The sequence below is a fragment of the Chionomys nivalis genome, chromosome 1, assembly GCF_950005125.1.
Source record: "Chionomys nivalis chromosome 1, mChiNiv1.1, whole genome shotgun sequence".
Lineage (NCBI taxonomy): Eukaryota > Metazoa > Chordata > Mammalia > Rodentia > Cricetidae > Chionomys > Chionomys nivalis.
In genome coordinates this window covers 53745337-53765940 of record NC_080086.1, presented here as the reverse complement: position 1 = coordinate 53765940, position 20604 = coordinate 53745337, and the positions used below count along the sequence as shown (strand labels likewise).

Here is a 20604-nt window from a genome sequence, read left to right as displayed (position 1 = left end):
AATTGTGACATAATTTGAAAGTGATTCTTTCAAATGTCCTGTTGCAACACCATAACCTGGACCTGCCCATGAGGCAGATTTTATTTCCAGTATAAAGCAGTCCTGTGGACCACCTTCCCTAATTTGCTGGCATTATAGACTCAGATACCAACTTTAATGTTGAGACGGAAACAAAAATGCTTTCAAAATTCAGGCTAACTCACAAGACAGTCCAATTGGAAAGTCACCACAAAATGTAAAAGACTGATGTATCAACAGAGATCCAACAAGGTGTTCTGTACGTGGGGGGTGTTCTTAAAAGAAAAGATGTGTGGGCCACAGAAACTTGCACAGTAGGCTTCTTGGGTTCTGAGAAAGATCATATTCTAAAATGATCTAGAGCCTCAGAAAGACAGAAGACAGGAAAACTTCTCTGGAGACTGGGAAACATCTGTGGAAGCCATGGGTAGGATTTTCATCCCAGCAAATGGCAAACACCAGCACGTGAAGCATGTCTTGGGCTAACTGAAGGTCACCAGCAGCTCATGTGAAATATATCAGAGTCATCGAAATCACAACGTGAAAACATGGTGGCTTAAAAACTGCTCACGAGTCTTTCTCTCCCGCCCTTCCTTCCTTGTATACAAATGAGCTCTCTCCCTGCATCATGTAGAGGCCGGAAGTTGATGCAAGGATGTCTTCCTCAGTCACCCCTCTACCAGAGTCTCTCTCCGAACCTGGACCTTGCAAGCTCAGCAGACTGACTAGACAGTGAGCCATCAAGGTCACAGATGGGCACCACTGTGCCTGGATTGTCTTATGTGGATGCTGAGAATTAGAACTCAGGTTCTCATGCTTCCGCAGCAAGCACTTAACCCATTAAGCTGTCTCCCCAGCCACATGAGTTCCTTAGTACTGCTCCCTTCAGAAGGTGGAAGTGAGATAAATATGGTATAGATACCTATAACCTCAATATCTCAGTACTCAGGAAGTTGAGGCAGGAAGATCACAAGTTCCTGGTCATACTGAGTTATTTATAAAACAAACAAAAAAACCACAAAAACTTTTTTTTAAGAAAAAAAAGAAAGAAGGGCTAGAGAGATGGCTCAGCAGTTAAGAGTACTGGCTGCGATCTTCCAGAGGACCTGGGTTCTATTTCCAGCACCCACATGGCAGTTCACAACTGTCTATAACTCCACATCCAGGGGATCTGACATCTTCACACCAATATATATAAAATAAATAAGTTAAATAAATTATTTTTCAAAAAAAACAGAAGAAATTTAAATTAATGCCCCCCCACCCCCGAGTATGGTCATAGCTCAATGGCTCACTTCTAACCCACAGAACACCGTAGTGTGTCCCTGCTGAAGTGAGGTTCCACAACACTGCAGTTCCCATCTTTAGGCATATACACTCATGCTCTGGAGGAAGCTGGCTGCCATGCTGTGAGTGAGTAGCACTAGTAAAGAGACCCACAGAGTGAAAACTGAATCCTTCAGTCCATAGTTAGACAGAAACCCAGGCTCTGAGCACAGCCTGGGTGAGCTTGGAAGTCAAGTTTTCAGACCTAGCAGGGCCTAGATGGCAATAAGCCCACCCAACAGCTTGTCTGCTGCCTCATGAGGCCCTGCTGAGCTGCTCCCACTCTGACATCAGAATGGGGTGAGATACTAAACATCATCTGCTTTATTTCAGGGTAATTTATAACAGCAATAAATAACAAATAACGATGCTCTAGAGTATATTTTAGATTAATGTGTTACTCAGTAATAAATAATACAAATATACCTTGATGAACTAAAATAATCAGATATCAAAATAAACTAAGAATGAAAATGCCTTGTAGAATGGAAGAAGCATCTATTTGTAACAATCTGCTCATTCCCTAGAAAAATTTTACAGCAAACTGACAGCTACCATATAAAGATAGATTAGATTATTATTCCTAATATTTTGCTCACCTAAGAAACTAACTTTACATAAGAGTAGCCCATATGATCATATGGGAAGTGCATGAGCTTTTGTGGATGACAGAGAATTCTGCATCCTAACGTGGGTGGTGATCACATGTCCCTAGACATGGGATATAAATTGTCTAAAGTACACTTGTGTAAAAAATAAGTGCACTTTGCAGCACGGGAGAAGCCCACATACGTGTGGTTAGTAAGGCTGTATCAATGACAATTTCCTGCCTTGGTAACTGTGCTGAGCTTACATGAGGCATTATCACTCCAGGAAGCTGGAGCAAACGTACAATGGGAACTCCTGCACGATGTTTACACTCCCATGAGCTCAAAATAGTTAATAATTAAAAAGTTTTAAAGATCAAAATCTCATCACTGATGGTAAAAGCTGGGGCAGCATCTGGCTTCAGAGAGAGGAAGATGGGAGTACCCAGTGCCTAAAATGCTCTGCTTTTTAAGTTGAACGAAAGTTACATGGGTGGATTCACTTTTTCATTAACCAAACTGTACAATTAATTTTTCTTTTATTTACAAACATCAAACTCTACAGCTGCTTTTTAAAATTTCATGAACACACACACACACACACATACACACACACACACATATATGTGTATAAAGGGATTGATTCATCTGTCCCTGTCATTCCTTAGAAGCTCATGCCTGCACAAATTAGGTAACCTTTTCCATTTCAGAGTGCCTTCCAAAATCTAAAAATGCCAAACAAACATAATACTTTAGAGACATATTTTTAGAGAACAAAATCATGTTACCAAGACTGCAGAGGGCTTTTGCGCTGACCTTCAGACAGCAACGCATGCCTGTCCAGTTTACAGTGTCCACCAACTTCACCACCCTGGAGAAAATCTTCCTTGAATCTAGTGAGTGTTAAAAAAAAAAAAAAAATGAGCCGGAAAAATTTCTCATTACTCAAGTTGCTGGGTTCGAACTAATTTTCTAACAACCTTTTCAACAGATAAAAGATTTATTTATTTTTATTTTATATATGGATGTTTTGCCTGCATGTAAGTCTGGTGTACAAGGAGACCAGAAGAGAGGGCATCATATGCCCCAGAACTAGAATTAGGTTAGATGGGAGCCACCACATGGATGTCAAACAAACCCAGATCCTCGGTAAGAAATGCCTGTACCCTTAACAGTTGAGCCATCTCTCCAGTCTCTGGATTTATTTTATTTTAATTTGAAACAGTGTCTCATTGTAATCTAGGATGACTCATTATGTGGCCAAAGAGGACCATGAACTTCTTGATCCTCCTGCCTCCACCTTCTGAGGGCTAGGATGGCAAGCATGAGTCACCATGCCTCGCATATATAAGTGCACTACCAGAGCCCCCTTTGGAAAGTAACTTACAAGCATATGCTGTATAAATGACCTTATTTATTTACTATAAGGAACTCAGTATACCCATGACCCAAGTGGGCAGTGTGATCATTAGGAAAAGGGCCTGGGTCACCTACTTCTCACCTATTCCCTAACCCTTCAACTGTTTTACTACAAAACAAACCCAAGACATAGCCCTGCACCTGGGAGTATTTCATAACGCCCTCAGCTTTGATTGCAGCCACACTACCTAAGTACCTGTCTTGAGTCCTCTTGATGCTTCTTAAGTCCAGGTACAGGCCAGTAGCTCTGCAATACTGAAGGTGCCGGGAACAAACCAGACTTGAGTCACCCTGAAATACAATTGAGATGAGAACAGTCAGTTGGGAACAGGAATTAGCATTGTGAGACTTCACTGGGCGCCCATGCTTTTGCGTTGTGTGTGACCCCACTGCAGAGGGAATTCTCCACTGCTTCTGGGCTGTCTTCTTCTTTCCTCCAGTCTGGTCAAGGGTACTTCTGCTGTGGGATAATGTTCTTTATACTGTAAAGATTTATCATTTATATTGTTTTAATAAAATGCTGATTGGCCAGTAGCCAGGCAGGAAGTATAGGTGACCAGACTAGGAGAATTCTGGGAAGAGGAAAGGCAGAGGTGAGTCACCAGACAGATGCAGAGGAAGTAAGATGAGAATGCCTTACTGAGAAAAGGTACCAAGTAACATGGCTAAACATAGATAAAAATTTAAGTTGTAAGAGTTAGTTAGTAATAAGCCTAAGCAATAGGCCAAACAATGTATAATTAGTATAAGCCTCTATGTGCTTATTTGGGACTAAATGATTGCAGGACCTAGTGCGACAGAAACTTCTGTTTACATACTTCTGTATGTCTCCATACATTTATCTTTCTATGATGATTTCCCAAATGCTCTAGCATATGTACACACATGCACATGTGTGTATATATAATGTATGTATATACTTATGTGTGTGTATATATTAAAAACAGGGTTTCACTCTATAGCTCGGGCTAGCCTTAGACTCAGGATGTTCCTCCTGCCTCAGTTCCCTGTTGTGGGAACTCCTTCAGCCAATACCCTTTAAGACACCAGCCCGCTTTGGGCATGGTCTCATGTACTATAAATGCAAATGAAAAGTGTGCATGAGCCTCTTGGCTGCTGGATTCAGTTCCAGTTCCCAACTCACACAGAGGATTGCAGATCACTACCCTTTCTGTGAGTTTATCCCCAGATAAATAAACCTTTGTTATACTCAATTTCAGGCTATCATGGAACTCTTATGTACACCTACAAAATGGCTCTTGAACATTTGGCAATGTACATCCACATAAAACTTAAGAAAGCTTAAAAAGAGTGTGTCTAGAGCCACAAAAACAGGAGCCAAGCACAGCTTCTTGGTAGCTGTATTATTTGAGAAAGACTCTTGGCCACAAGCAGAGGCATGGCTCCTTTAAAAAATAGCTTCCTGGTTCATAATGGCATGAACAGCTCTGGCTCTTTTGGGAAGTCCAGCTATGAAGCACTTAAATGGAGTTTATGAACAGAGTACTACAACTTACTTAATGGCAATATAGACCTGCTGCATCTCTGGAGCTGGGGCAGTAAGCATGGTTCACAGAGCTGGCAGTGAACATATCTCTGCCATGTTGGATGGGGCAGAAAGAACAGGCAGGGCTATGAAGTTGGTCACACCCACTTAGCATTTTTTTTCAAAAGGTGCTCCTGGTCAGAAAATGATTACAGAAACATAATAAAGACAGATTACGACAAAAAAAAAAAAAAAAAAACAACTCTGAATGGGACACAGTTTTGGATAAATGTACATGGACTTATAAGATAGAAGAAAGAGTATAGAAAGTCATAGATTAATGGGGCAAAATAATTAAGTATTAAAAAGTAATATAGCAAAAAATATAAAGATGGGAAATACACACAGAACCTGGACTATGTATATTATTGTGTTTTCTTTGAATTTTTTGACTGCAGAGAGACATTTGATTCTGAGGGCTGCTAAGTTAAACCAACATATATATTTTAAAGGTATCTTGACTTCAAAATTTGAGCCTAAGGATATGTTACATAGGAAAAGATATTCTGATTCTGTTTCCACAGAAGATGAGAACCTGTCGATTCCTTCCAGGCTAATATGGTTTGATGGAACAAGACTTCCCAAAAGGTCTCCATGATCCCTAAAAATCTCTCTCCAATAAACAGCAGAAAGCAGTTTGGAGAAAATAGCACCCAAATTCTCAAAATGATTATTTATAAATATTTGTCCTCATTTAAAGGGGGTATGATCTAGAAATGAATATTTTACATGGGAATGAATCTTGGTCTACTGATACAGATTTAAGGTTGGTTTTGTTATACTGTGTATATGTATTTCTGCTCTTGTTTAAGGTATTATGTTTCTGCAGCTCATTTAAAATGTAATGTATAATTAAAAATGCAGATTAATAGATAGTCATTTATAATAATCAAACTTATAAAGGTAACTTGACTTCAAAATTTGAATCTTAAGGATACATTACTTTGGAATAAAGATTCTGTTTTTGTTTCCATAGAAGATGAGAACCTGTGGATCCTTCCAGGCTAATGTGGTTGTATGTTAGTTAGGTTTTCTAGATGTACAGAGATAGTACTCAGATGGACAGGTATTCTTCAAATCTTTCAAATACTTATAGAATATGGCATTTAAAATGTTTTAAAAACTTGGACTTTTCTAAACATGAGATATGTCTGCTTCTGGTAGCACCAATAACTTCAAGAGGATAATGGGCATCGAAGAGGCTCCTTATAGAGTTTTCTAGCCTTCTGGGAAAGAAACTGCTCTTGTCTAAACTGCTTAATGGTATGTTGTTTGAACTGGACATGCAAGAGCCACAGAAAAGTGACTGCTGAACATTCCAAAAGACAAGATGGTCCTTTGGGGTTCCTGCTTCACAGAACAAACTGCCAGACATTCTGTAGGATACAGAAGAAAGTGGCTGATAAATTTCCAAGACAGACAAAACAGGCTTTCAAATTTCCTGCATCATGGAAAAGTCTGCCAGATAGATACTATGGGCCTGTAGGTTGAAGATGAATGTCCCAATGTTACAGAGGAACTTTGGATGACCATCCAAGCAGCAAGGTGTCTCTGTCAATTCTAAAGTTTTGGAAGTTGCTTACAATGCATTTCCTATTTACTTAGGTAATATCATATCCTTCTGGGGTCTGTGAAGAGCTGAAGACAGATTGTTATATGTTGTAATAGGAGCGGCGGGGCTGCGTCCCCGGCACCCAGTCGCCCACATGGCTAGCTTATGCCCCGAAATAATTACATGGAAACTGTATTCTTTTAATCACTGCCTGGCCCATTAGTTCCAGCCTCTTATTGGCTAGCTCTTACATATTGATCTAACCCATTTCTAATAATCTGTGTAGCACAACGAGTTGGCTTACCAGGGAAGATCTTAACCTGCGTCTGTCTGGAGTGGGAGAATCATGGCTACTCACTCACTCGGCTTCTTTCTCCCAGCATTCTGTCTGTTTACTCCACCCACCTAAGGGCTGGCCTATAAATGGGCCAAGGCATTTCTTTATTAAATAAAAGTAACTCCTCCATCAGTTATAGTTTTCCTTAGTTATGATAAAAGATAAAGTAAATATGAAACTTAAGACTCACAAAGATAAAATAGATGATAGTATATTTCCTTTAATTTTGCCAGATACTGGCCGGGTAGTAATGGCACACGCCTTTAATCCCAGCACATGGGAAGCAGAGGCAGAGGCAGGTAGATCTCTGTGAGTTTGAGGCCAGCCTGGTCTACAAGAGCTAGTTCCAGGACAGACACCAAAGCAAGACAGAGAAACATTTTCTCAAAAAAACAATAATAATAATAATATTGCCAGAGACAAATAGACTAAATATTGTACCTGTAATTCTTGCTTGAACCTGTTTTGTTATATGTACTTTTACTATGTTAAAGTTAAAACCTTCCTTTTTATTTAAACAGAAAGGGAGAGATGATGTGGAACTCCCCTCTGTATGCTATAAATATGTTTTATTACCATTGGTTAATAATGAAGCTGCTTTGGCCTATAGCAGGGCAGAATATACCCAAGTTGGAAGAAATATACAGAGATAGTAGGCAGAGTCAGAGAGACATCATGTAGCTGCCAAAGGAGACAGATGCTGGACCCTTACCAGTAAGTCATAGCCTCGTGCCAATATACAGATTAATAGAAATGGGTTACTTTATGATTTAAGAGTTAGTTAATAAGAAACATGAATAGGCCAAGCAGTGTTGTAATTAATATAGTTTCTGTGTGATTATTTGGGTCTGGGCAGCCAGGAAACAAACATGCTCTCTCTGATTATATCTCCCAAGCCCTGGGAATATAGACAAATGTCACCACACGCTGCTTCATTTAAAAAAAAATTATTTTAAGTTAAATTTGTTATTTTATGCATGTGTTCACATGCCTCTCTATACAGGGGCAGGCGAGAAAACAACTTGCAGGCATCTTCTACCACTCGGATGCCGGGATGTCAGGCTTGGAAGCAAGTACCTTTACCTGCTGAGCCACTCCATCGGTCCTCAAATTTTAAACCCAAGAAATATATATATATATTCCCTCCAGTCCCCGCCCACTAAAGAACAATCCCTCAGAACGATTTCTACCCATAAGTACTGAATAAAACCTTTTCTAAGGAGAAGTCAAAGGAAACAAGGAAACTGTACATGGAAAAGAGATTTTAATGCAAGTCTGGGCAGGCACATTGCCAATCTGAACGTGAGGCACTTCTGCAAACAGTCCCATAAATGTTGGGGACTCTGTGTCAACAACAAGAAAAGGGTTGAGCTCTTCTAGTTGAATGAGAAGTCAACAACCACAGTCTGTCTCGACTTCAATCAAACTAGCATGTGCTGAAAGAGAGGGTGCTTCACGAATTTCTGCTCTGGGCTTCATTTATGGATTGAATGCCATTTAACTGTTTTCCCTAAAACTTCCAGTGAAAGTGGGGCCTGAAGTTCACCCTGTTTAGTGTTTGTGAATCCAGTCTCTAAAAGATCACAATGAACTGAATGCTTGCATCCCTGAAAAATTCATGATGAAACCCTAACTCTTGCATGGAGAGGTGGCTCAAGGGGTAAAGGTCACAGCCAAAGCCTGACGACCTGAGCTGTTCCCTAGAGAAAGGAAGAGAAAATCACCATGGCGGAAGTAGAGAACCAACTCCTGCACGCTGTCTCCCGACCTCCACATGCCATAAACACGCACGCTAAGTAAATAAATGTGAAGAGAAATCAATCATCAGTCCACCCCAGTTATCAATGTGATGGTAGTAGGTGGTGGATATTTCTGAGGTTATGAGCGGGAGTCATCACAGATATTTCATGCCTCCTCTGGTCTGAATCTGAAATGACCCCCACAGACTCAGTGCTTGAACCTCTCGTTGCTGTTTGGGAAAATTGTGGCACCTATAGGAGATGAAGATTTGCTGGATGAATGGGTCACTGGGACACACCTGGAGACTTGATAGCCCTGTCCACACCCTCTCCCTGCTTCCTGAAAGCTGACGCAATGCGATGAGATGCCTCTTGTGCCTGCACCCAGACCTTCCCAGCTGTGATGAACCGAATCCCCTCACACAGCGATCCAGAATCAGCTGACTTGCTTCTTGTCGATGATTTTAGTTACAGTAACAGGAAGAGTCACTACGAGATCCTTCAAAAGGAGACCACAGAGAGTGCCCTTCCTCTTTCCACCCCACAGTGACCCAAACACAGGCAGCTGTCTGCAGTCTGGAGGAAGGCTGGCACCTTGGTTGTGGGCCTCCAGGCTCCACTCTTCCAGTCTTTGGTACTTTGTCAGAGCATCCCAAAAAATGCAAGCAGTCACCTGCTGATTGCATAGTGCACACCAAGGCAAACACATGTCCAGGAAAGCTCTGCACAAGCCACCATGAGACAACCATGCAAGGAAAATTCAGACCTCCTCCCCTGGCCTTCCCATGGGAGCAGCTAGACCGAAGCCAAATGTAGGTGCCTGTGGCTATGACTCCCAACTCTTGCCTTCATTCCCTTTGGTACAGTTGACAAAAGCTCTGAAGATGACACCCTCCAGTAGCACTACAGCACATATATTCAGTTTTAGTGTGTGTGTGTGTGTGTGTGTGGCACATGCATGTGTGTAGGTCATGTCCCCTTGCACATACTTGCTGAGGGGCCAGAGGCAGACACAGCATGTCCTGCACTGTCATTCTCTGCTCTATACCCTTGAGACAGGTCTTTCACTAAACCTGGAGTGAGGCTGCCATCCAATAAGCTCCCAGTAATCCTCCTGTCTCTGCACCCCACAATGCTAGGGTTACAGACATCTGCATGGCCATATCCAGGTTACTTTGGGTGGATTCTGGGGATGTCAACTCAGGTACTCAGCCAGAGCCTGTGCTGAGACTTCTTATATACAAAAGCTCACTTTATTCCTACTGCATGCTGCAAGGTTAGCATGGCTTTAAGGCTGAGGAACAGACTTCTATTTCAGGTTGGGGACCTTGCCCAAGAGTCAGGATCTGAACTCTGTAGTCAAAGACCTACTTTCATATCTACTACTTAAAATCACTTCCTGGCTGTGCTGGAGTGTGATGATGAGAAACACACACACACACACAAGCATGCGCGTGCATGTGCATACACACACACGTGCAGATGTGCCTTTCAATTCTAAGTACATAGTTACATAATTCTACAAGACAGCTATCAAGCCTTGGAGAAGCTGCTTACTTCCTCTGGAGCCCTGTTTGTCATTCTAGAAAAGTGGCAACAGTCTATCTGCCCTGCTGTAATAACTAAGCCAGTCACACCTAAATGCACACAAGACTAAACAAATCCAGACCAGTAATGGTCCAGCCATGGTACCTGTCCCAAACAACTGACAAACAATCTGTAAAGATAACATCTGTCGGCTTTTCTTCTTTGGCTCATGTTGAGGGGAGGTCTAAATCTAAAACTATTTTAACTGCCTCAGAATATAACTCTCTGATACAGAAGTGAAAAGGGTGGGCCTTTTAGAGAAAACAAAGTGACCTATTTGGGAACAGTGAGCACAACTCTGAGCTGGGTGTGGCGGTACTGCCACCGTCCTGCCAGCAATGAAGACATTCATTCACTTCTTGTGCAGCACAGAGTATTGAAACAATAGTCCACATGAAATTGGAATTTCCTCAGGAATTTCATGTCTGGAGAAGGAAAGGGTTGTAACCTGGTGCCAGTCTGGGAGAGGGGGAAGGGGCTGGAGGAAAGGGTATAGAGATGAAGAAGCGAGGGGGCGGGGGAACGGGTGGGTAGAGCAGGGGCAGTAACTTTCTCCTACAGAAAGATTCCCCTAGTTTCCACCCTGCAGGAAAGATTGAGGCCAACACAACAGTGGGGCAGGGACCAGCAAGACCACACTGTTACTGCGCCTGCTCCGTGACACATGCCTGCTGTCCTCTACTGAAGCTTCAAGCTCATGCCGTACCCCAAGGACGAGCTGTGTGTGGCGGGTTGCTGTAGATATTGTTTTAAGGTGTGTTCCTTTTGTTTATGCTGCAGTTGTCTGACTCTGTAAAGCTGTGATTCTTTGCCTGTCTAAAACACCTGATGGTCTAAGAAAGCACTGAACAACCAATAGCGAGACAGGAGAGAATAAATAGAAGGGAGAGAGTATAAATACAAGGAGAAGTATGGAGAAGAGAAAGAAAAGAGGAAGAGTCAGGGGTTAGCTACCCAGCCAGCCATGGAGTAAGAGCGAAAATAAGATCTAGAAAAGTAAGAAGAAAAAAAAAAACAGAGGAAAAGGGGTAGTCGAGATAATTTAAGATAAGAAAAACTGGCTAGAAATGAGCCAAGTTAAGGCCGGGTATTTGGAATTAAGAATAAACCTTCGTGTATGTGATTGATTTGGGAGCTGGGTATTGCCCCCTCCCCCGCAAAAGCCAAAAGACGAAAAAGAATAAAAGCAAAGAATAAAGGAAAACCAACAACTACAGAGGGCGTTATGGAGAAAGTCACTAAACCACTTTATTGCCCTTCCTTTCCCAGTGTGACCGCACGGAATAAACCTCCTTTCTCTGCCTTTCACTAGTCCTTGCCTGCTTTCATTCTCTAGGCGATGAGTGGAATGGGTCTAGCTTGTTCGGGCTGCTCAGGGCCCAGGCTCTGACTGTAACAACTTCCACCTCTCGTTTCTGCCTGTGAGTCCGGTACCAAGGATGGACTAGAAAAACCGTGGGCCTGGGGCCAGCCTCGGCTACACAGAGAAGCTATATTAGTGGGTCATCTTGTTCTTACATTACAAGCGAAACAATAAAACAAATAATAAACAGTTAAACTAAGCAAGCTTACTCAAGCATCTGGACACTCACTGTTCTCTCTGGCTGACAGAGCATGCGTATCTCCTCCAGTCGCTCTTGGGCATAGCCAAAGTCAGCTTGCTTCCAGAACATGTCCACTGCTGACTCCAGAGTGTCTGTCCTATTAGTGAAGAAATACGTCTCAGGGCTTTGTTTAAGCTTTATTTTATGTGTATTAGTATTTTGCCTGTGTGCATGTATGTGCTCCCATGTGCATGCCTGATGCCTACAGAGATAAGGAGAGCGCATCAGATCCCCTGAAACTGGAGCTGTAGATGGCTGTAAGCACCATGTGGGATGTAGGAACTGACCCAGGGCCTCTACAAAGAGCAGCAAGTGCTCTTAACTGCTACGACATCTTTCTACCCCCATCCCATCTACTTTCCTTTTTCTGGTCTTGAATTTTCTTTCTACCGATTGAATTGTTAGAAGTCTATTTGTACCTTATTTTTTAAAGTAAACCATCACAGTTCCCCTGTTCCCCCCAAAATTATCGCCATGTACATAAAGATACCAAACAAATTATTCACAGACTATTCCTTTATAATAAAAAGGCACAACAAAAATCTATGAAGTTGGGGTCATATGGAACTAAAGAAAATAAAGTGTTATTTACCATGTTGCCTTTGCCCAACTCATTACCCATGTGCTTAGGATTACTAATTATATTTGACTTCCCCTTGGGCATAGTTAGCTATTCTTTCACAATCTGTAAGACGCTTCCCGTTCATCTTTTTAGCATATACAGGGGGGAGGTTCTAATGCCAATGTAGTTTCTCCCTCTGACAGAAGAAATAACAGTTATTTCTCTCACTGTGAGATGGATTGAATTCATGACCTGGGTAAGTAAATTAACATCTTCAGGAATTACTATGTGCCAGAGAGTCTAACATGCACTTCAAAGAACACAGACTCAGACGGGAGGAAGGGATTCCATAAGGAGACTTACCATCCCATGTCGACGTAGCTGCAAACAGGGTAACCAAATCTAAACTCTGGTTTGCAGGATTTTTCATAACCCCAGCAGTAGTTTAGATTTCCTAGATGTTTCTAGAACATAAAATGTGTACCATTAGAATTATCTCCCAACCTCTGATGGTGAGAAGTGACTTTCGGCCTTTCTTGACAGAATGTTTCCCACTTACATTTATATATATACACATACATATATCATGCAACATTCATAGATGTGCAGAATCTCCACAATTGTCCTTACTCTCTCCTCCATATCTGCTCCATAACCAAAGCCCAGGCTCTAGTTAGACTACCAAAGACAACCTGAATTAGAATTTCCTGAGTGTTCTTAAGGGACTGTCTTCTTTCTTTCTCTGAAACAAACTGATTCTGTATTCAGTCACTAGAAGGGGCGGGGAGCAACAACAAAAACAAAAAATCCCATATCCTTTGGCATTTCTGTTGCTAAAGGAGTCCGTGAAAAGGGTGGCTCAGCGACTTCCCTCATCAATCAAGAGCAGCAGGAACAACACAAGGTCAGAGCTCTCCAGCCCTGGAGGCCAGTGCTCTTCTGCAAGGCCCAAGAGCCATGCTGGTCAGATTCCATGTGCTTCCTGTGCCAGCACCATGGGAAAGGAAGTGTCTTACAATGCCCTGCTTTGATCTCTAAAGCCTCCGGAGACGTCTTAATGGGTTCTGAGCCCTTTCCAAGCTCACAGGATCTCACTTATTTGGAGCCAAGGTAGAGGTGTGACTTCTGAAATGAAGGGCTAAGAAGCCACCTAAGTGCAGAGAGGGGAGGTGTGACATTCTTTACTTTGGCAAAATGTTCTTTTCTTCCTGAAATCTCAAGCGCTTCATTTTTCTGAATATGAAGATGGCTTTAGCTGCCTGTTAATTTTCATTGTGATATTGATGCTGAATTTCTTTCTTGTGAGTGGGATACAGTTTTAACATAATTTGCATCCCTTAGGAATATTACATGAAATGAGAACAGTGATTGACTCACGGCGAAAGCTAGAAGCCCAGCTTTAGCTGTGAGTTATGAAACAGAATAACAAGCCAGCCAAAATTGCATCTCTGTATGATTGAGAGCAAGGTAGGAATGCAAGAAAACATAGGTATAAAAATGCCATCATGAAACATGTTGCTTTGTATGCGAAACTCAAAAATTAACCTAAAAATATAAAAGAGTAAAGGAAAAAAAAAGCTAAAAATAGCATGCTGACCATGAGAAAATGAATGAGGAGAAATAAGACCTACCTTATATGGACAACGGGAATCCTCCTTGCAGACAGAGGCAATGTGCCTGTTATTGTGCAAGAAGAAGGGAATGTGCTTCTCTGGGAGGCGGAGGCTGGAGTAGTCATACAGGGCTTTGCCTGGCACACTGTCAGCCTCAGAATGAGCCTCATCTTGGCTACTCAGTGGGACTTCATGAAGCAATACTCCAAAGACAAGCAGCATGAACATAGCAACCTGCAGACCTAGAGACACCATTGAAAACACCATCATTAATGGCAATGGCAGTCACAGATGGCTGTGACTAAGAACACCTCTTTAGACAGGTGGGTTGGGACACACGGTTAATCCCAACACATGGGCAGAGGTAGAAGGATGTCTGTGAGTTCAAATCCAGGCAGGTTCAATTCACCTTTTAGGATATGAAGTTGGGAGGCTGTTGGGAGCAAATATATTTGAAATACATTGTATGCGTGTGTGAAATTCACAAAAAATAAATTTAAAATAGTACCTTGTTTAAAATTTTCCAATCCCCCTTTAGGGTTGGACTATAGCTCAATCGCAGAGTGATTGTCTAGCATGTACAAGGCCCTGAGTTCAACCCCCAGTTCCACACCGTAAATAAATAAATCCCTAGAAACACTAAACGGCTAAGCACGATTACTATACACTTCACTATGTCAACAAATCAAGTTTCTTTGTACACCAAATATTTATCGAGCACTTGCTACATGCCAAGCACTGTGCTAGGAGTGAAGTGCACAAGTATGGGAAATATATCCCACCCCAACTTGGCACATTTCAGGGTTGATTATTCAGAGAGACCCCAGAACTCTTCTGTGTACATTAGTGAATAGTGGATACAGACATAGGCCTCTCTACCTCACATCCCCTTGGTGCCCAGGAAAAAGGACCACAGATGGCTGTGATCTTGCAGCGCCAGCCCTGCCCAGTCTGAACCACCTCCCCTGCCACAGAAACCCAGGCGCCTAGATATGCCACCACTAAAGCTGTGGACAAGGCTCAGCCACCCTGTGCCTCTCCGAGCCTCACGTTTGTTAGGCACACGCTAAAGTTTGTGGGCTCCCCCAACCCCCGTCAACTGTCTACTGTCAGTTTCTCTCACAAACTAGCCATTATCAGATTTCAGAAGAAAAGAATTCAGATCTCCCTATACAGATCTAAACAAAGCATTAACATTGTGAAAAAGGACAATGGTCAAGAATCTGCTGTATTTCTGCTCACCTACCCAGGACAGACCCTATCTCTCAAGTTCGTTTCTCCTATACGTCCCTGACAAACTCATACCATTCTACCCCTTTTACTGGCAGCAAGGCTTCTTTTTCCCTCTGTGTCTCTTCCAAGATAACTGATCACACCCTGGGCCAGTGCACAGTAAAGTGGACTTACATCCTTTACCTGGATATAAGGACAACGCAACATTTTAAGATCAGCTTTCACTGACTATTACACACAGGCTACTCTGTTGATCCTGGGAGCAAGGCCTTTGAGGGCTTGAGCAGTAACGAAAGGGCTCTTACTTTGGGAGCCACCCCTTGTAAATCCAAATGAAAATTTTTAGTTGGAACTTCGATCTAACAGCAAATTACTAGCGATTTTGTAAAATTTATAAATGCATAATGGTAGAAATAATAACTCCTTAACAATGAAAATACGTAACTCTTTAATCCTTGGAATCACCCAGAAGCTGCTGATGTTTTGGATAGCTTAAAACCCGAAAGAAATGAAGCACACTCCTTAGAAGCTTGTCACAAGAGACTTTTTTTCAGCGCTGTTTTAACAGAGAGGAACGACTAAGAGAGAAAATTAACCAGAAAGCCCTCAGCCAGAGACCCTGGCTCAGGATGCTTGATCTTCCTTATTGAATGAATACCAAATCTCTCAAAGCAAAGTCACAGAAGGGCACTAAGGCCCTGGACACAGTAACTCACAGAGCAGAGGCTAGTGATGAGCGTGAAGAAGGTTGCTCACTCCACACCGACATCACTCAGTACAGAACAACTGGGCAATTAGCAGAGAAAACATTCCTAGCACCAAAGTCTGTTCGCGGTTCTCAGGGCAGTAATCCTGCTCTCTGATTCCCAGGGCTACCTGGACCAGTGCCAACCTCAGGATCACAGCGAGCCACCCAGTCCTTGGACTCACCCTTTCGTTCATAAAGTCACGGATATGACTAAGTGCTGAATTTTGGCTATCCAAATCCACTGCCCGGCAATGAGTTCTACAGGTTAGCTGAACTCAGCCATTCGCGGAGAAATGTAATCCTTGGCCCTGGGGAAAAGTCTAAAGAGGCAGACCAGACAGTTGACTTTTGCAAGGGAGGGCACGTACCCACTTGCATACGCTGGGTGATGGTGGCTGTGGAGCATGAAAGTACAACCTCGGGGTCTGGCAGAAAGTCTTCCTGGAGTTGAGTCCTCTCGCAAGACTTGGCAGGGATGGGTGGATGCCCAGTTCCAGCAAATGGAAGCTTTAGTAGGTGAGGCTATTGCGTCCTTTCGCACAAAACTGCCGAGCACGGGCCACTCGTGTATGGCTGGATTGGATTTCCACAGGCCTAAAAGGAGAGGCAGAAAAAGGTAAAAATCTGAACAACGTGAAAGAGGAGACCTGGGGTTACCATCAGAGACAACCACATGAGTGGCTTTGGGCAAAGCTCGGCAACGGAGAGCGGTGGTCAGATCAAAAATGCATCTGGCTCTCAAAGACCAAGGTAGGTGAGCAAGCAGAGGATTGGCTGCCTGAGGCGCCGAGGTGGTTGTTTCCCCGGCTGTCTCCGGAAAGTCAACCCCTCCCTAATGTGAAGGGGTCAGCCTCCTGGGTCCCGTAGCAGCAGCCAGCCCTAGCCCGGGAGGCTTGGGAAACCGAACTGTCCCGGCAGGGCGGGCTCGAATTCCAGGTGTGTAGAGGGGAAGATCTGGAGAGTGACTCCGCCCCAGCATGGGGATCTGGGCAACAGGGCAGGCCTGGCCAGACGTAGCCCTTGCCCGCGGCCACCAGCAGGCTCCAGGGGGCGAGCTGAAGGCCGCTGATGGGGATCGAGGCCCCGGTATCCGGCTGCGGGCTTACGGAGGTGCAGGCACTGGCGGGGAGCAGGCGAAAACGGAGTGAGGCCCACCTGCAGCTGGGTTGTGAAGAAGCAGCAGCTGCTCCCAAGCAGCAAGGCGTCACCGCCGGCGGCCGCGCACCGGAAACCTCGGGCGCCCAAAGTGGGCCAGGGGGCGCCCGGGAGCAGCCGCGACACCTTGGCCTGGGGCTCTAGGGCGGACCCGAGTGACCCAGGCCACACCCGGCGGCCCGATTGTCTGGAGGGCTCTGTTGGCCACCCATCAGCTAAGGTTACCGAGACTAGTAGGACCAGCAGCTTATCCACCCCAGACACGCGGGACACACTCCTACATTCCCCCAGACTCGGGACACCCATCTCCATCTCTCCAAACGTAGGACACCCGCCAACATCTCCCCAAATGCGGGACACTTAGCTACAAATCTGTGGCAGTTCCTCCAGGCAGGTCACTAGCACCCTAGAGCAGACGCTGTTACATGCCACCTAGGGTTGGAATTTTACTGCTTTTTCCTCCCGAGTCGTTGCCTTGATTTTCAAATGAAACTGAATGTAGCAGCACACTGTCTGGTGGGTATTGAAGATGCGGGAGATTCCACGGAGTTTTACTTGTCCATGAACTGCCTAAGTTCAAAGGCTACTCTAATATTTATGATTTTGCTATTTCATGATTATTTCTATTCTGGTTGCTTGTTTATGTGGTCATGATCATTTGCATGTGAATCTCCCATTCTTTTCTGCTCCTGGCACCTTGCAGTTCCAGCCTGTTTTCTGGAACGTGGTAGAGACAACCATTAAGTCTGATTCAAGACTTGCCATGTGGGGTACTAGGACTTGAACTCAAAACTACTAATTCACACTTGCAAGCATGATGACTTCATCTCGTTTTAGTAAAGGCAACTGAACCCGGGCCTTGTGCATTTTACTGTAGCGGTGACTTTGGGAAATGTTCCTTTCAGCCTATTATTGTGTCAGGAAATGCAACTTTTCTGTTAGTAAATGAGAACAAACGAGTGTAGTCATTTTAAGCCAACTTTAAGTGAGCTTCTTTTGAAGTGCAATAATATACAATTAAAAACACATTGCAGTAGGTGAAAGGTTTCTGAACAGATTAGTCTAAGATAAACTAATCAAACTGGTAAGCCATTTACTTGGTTCTCTTCTAGATACCAACATACTGAGCAGTCATTGAGAACTGTAGGAAACAAGTTATGGGATTTTAAAAATGAAACTGAGTTCTGTATGTACTGTTAACAGCCATTCCCAATTTCCTCAAAATAAATCATACAATTTTAATTTTTGACTCTCTTCAAACTGATATTAACATAAACTCAAATGCCACCACGAGAAAACTGGAAAAGCGAGTGACTAAGCTAGCTGTGCTGTGTTAGCTTTCAGTTACCACAACAAACCCCAAATAATAAAATTAGAAGATTTGGGTTTTTTTTAGCATAGTTCAAGTGTTACTTCCTGAACCATAAAGATGGCTCAGGGTACTTGCTGCACGATGAAGGAGAGAACCAAATACAGCACTAAGCAAGTGCAACAAGGAATTCATGGTGTCTCTGTACACTACACATCACTGCGTGGAAAAGGAACCTGTCACTTACCTGGGAGGTACAGCACAGACACAAATGTGCTACTTCACAGGTGAGAGAATATTTTAAATGTTTACTCAAAGGAAGGAATATTGGTATACAAAGACAAGTGATTTTGGAACTATGCAGACAGTTATATTATAAAACAAAATTAAAAAAAATATACAGCATTCCTTGAAAACTGAAATGGACCTAGATTCTCCCCAGCTGCTACATATAACACAAAGGAACCACCTCAAACAACTTCCAAACACAAATTGCACCTCCTTAGTGGAAGCTACCTTCAAGACTGGAAGAATTAAAACAAACAAACAAACAAACAAAAAGAACTTAGACTGTTCTCAGCAAATGGCACTGTGCAATGTGCCAAGCTGAAGTGGGTACAAGGGTGACTCTGACGCCGCGTGTCCCAGCACACAGGTCTATGAGCAAAGAAGCACCTCTCTGAATTATATTAAAATGAAATACATGAGCAGACTTCCAAATCCTTATTTAAATCAGATTCATGCTTATTTATATTACCTTTCATGTGGAACTAAAATAATATCAGTCTATATTTTAAATCATATTTTAGCCCTTTACAAAATATGTAGCTAACTTTTTTAAGTTTCAAACTGACCAAAGCTAAAGAAAGTTGGAACAGCTTTTTTTTTAATGAAAATGAGAAATGATTCCCAAGAACATATATGTATATAATATTAAACAAACAGTAGTAAAAATAAGACATTTTCACTCATTCCTCTTTAATCTGGGGGCTTTCTTTTAAATACTACAAATCATGTGCTTTTTAATAAGCACTCAAATAAAACTTTCAATTAGTTAAATAATTGAGGAATGGGGTAAATACATTTACTTAACTATAAAAACTCAAATTCCAGCAAGTAAAAAATCATCCAGACTTAGAATATTTTGAATTGTAATACCATGATACATGCCAAATGCTATAGAGTGATCTCAAGAGAGGCCAAACAGCAGCAGTCTCCACCCAGCCTCCCAGAGGCGCAAGCGTCTGATACCACCAAGTTGTCCGTGCCTCTTTCACTCTTAATTCCTACAACCTTTGTTTCTCAAGAATGGAAGCATATAATTGCAAACTATTTTTTATTTTTTTTTTTATTTTTATTTTTATTTTTTTGGTTTTTCGAGACAGGGTTTCTCTGTGGCTTTGGAGCCTGTCCTGGAACTAGCTCTTGTAGACCAGGCTGGTCTCGAACTCACAGAGATCCGCCTGCCTCTGCCTCCCAAATGCTGGGATTAAAGGCGTGCGCCACCACCGCCCGGCAAACTATTTTATGCACTAAAATACTCTACATGTGACTAGAGAATTTTCAATAATATACAAGCAAATAAGTTTAATGAGAGAGCAACCGCAACCAATATTTAATAAATATCCGACCACCTACTGGATTATCAGGAAATTTATTCAGTACCCCTTATCAACTTGAAATGTATTGAAAGGTCTAAATATATACTAGTCAAAATAAAAGCAGTATGAATACCAGCGATTAATTTGTAGGTGAAGCAGACAAGATGGTAGATATAAATGTGTCATTTTATAAATAAGTTGAAAACACTAAGATTTTAAGTGTAGCTGATTTTATTAGTAAGGACCAAAAAAAATATTTAATGTTGATATTGTACCATTTAGAGTTTAATATAGGAAATTTTAATTTCAAAATCTTTTCTCTGCAACATTTTTAAACTATTTGTTTAAAAACTATTTCATATTTCCCAAACTACCAGTTTCAAATTCTTGCCAAGAATTTTGAAATTGAGGTTTATTGTCTCTTCTAACTGTACATTTTTTATTGCTGTCAAGATTTGTCATCCTGTCCTTGAATATTAAAAGCTGATTTTCTTCTTGTTGTTGTTTTTGTGGTGGTTGTTGTTTGGTTTCTTTGAGACATGGCCTCATGTGTAGCCCAAGCTGTCCTAGAACTCACAGAGATCCACCTGCCTCTGACTTCCAAGAGTTGGTATTAAAGGCCACCACCACCCAGAGTAAACATTTTAAAGCTGGAAAAAAATTAAGAG

General features: G+C 42.4%; 1 protein-coding gene across 4 annotated transcripts in view; it reads right to left on the bottom strand.

Moving 5' to 3' along the window:
* Window positions 1–17867, bottom strand: part of Eogt (EGF domain specific O-linked N-acetylglucosamine transferase) — a 38941-nt gene extending 21074 nt beyond the window's left edge. Inside the window, exons 1-7 of one of the 4 annotated variants that reach the window (XM_057756920.1) lie at window positions 17027–17867; window positions 16240–16465; window positions 13909–14132; window positions 12641–12741; window positions 11704–11812; window positions 3547–3641; window positions 2720–2824 (exon numbers count right to left, since the gene is read on the bottom strand). In XM_057756920.1, the coding sequence (XP_057612903.1) occupies window positions 2720–2824; window positions 3547–3641; window positions 11704–11812; window positions 12641–12741; window positions 13909–14132; window positions 16240–16249 (644 nt within the window). In that variant the 5' untranslated portion in view covers window positions 16250–16465; window positions 17027–17867. Of the gene's footprint in view, window positions 1–2719; window positions 2825–3546; window positions 3642–11703; window positions 11813–12640; window positions 12742–13908; window positions 14133–16053; window positions 16113–16239; window positions 16466–16977; window positions 16997–17026 lie in introns of those variants that run through there. The other 3 variants (XM_057757176.1, XM_057757002.1, XM_057757093.1) reach the window with 3 other exon arrangements.
* Between the last annotated feature and the right edge of the window lie 2737 nt (window positions 17868–20604).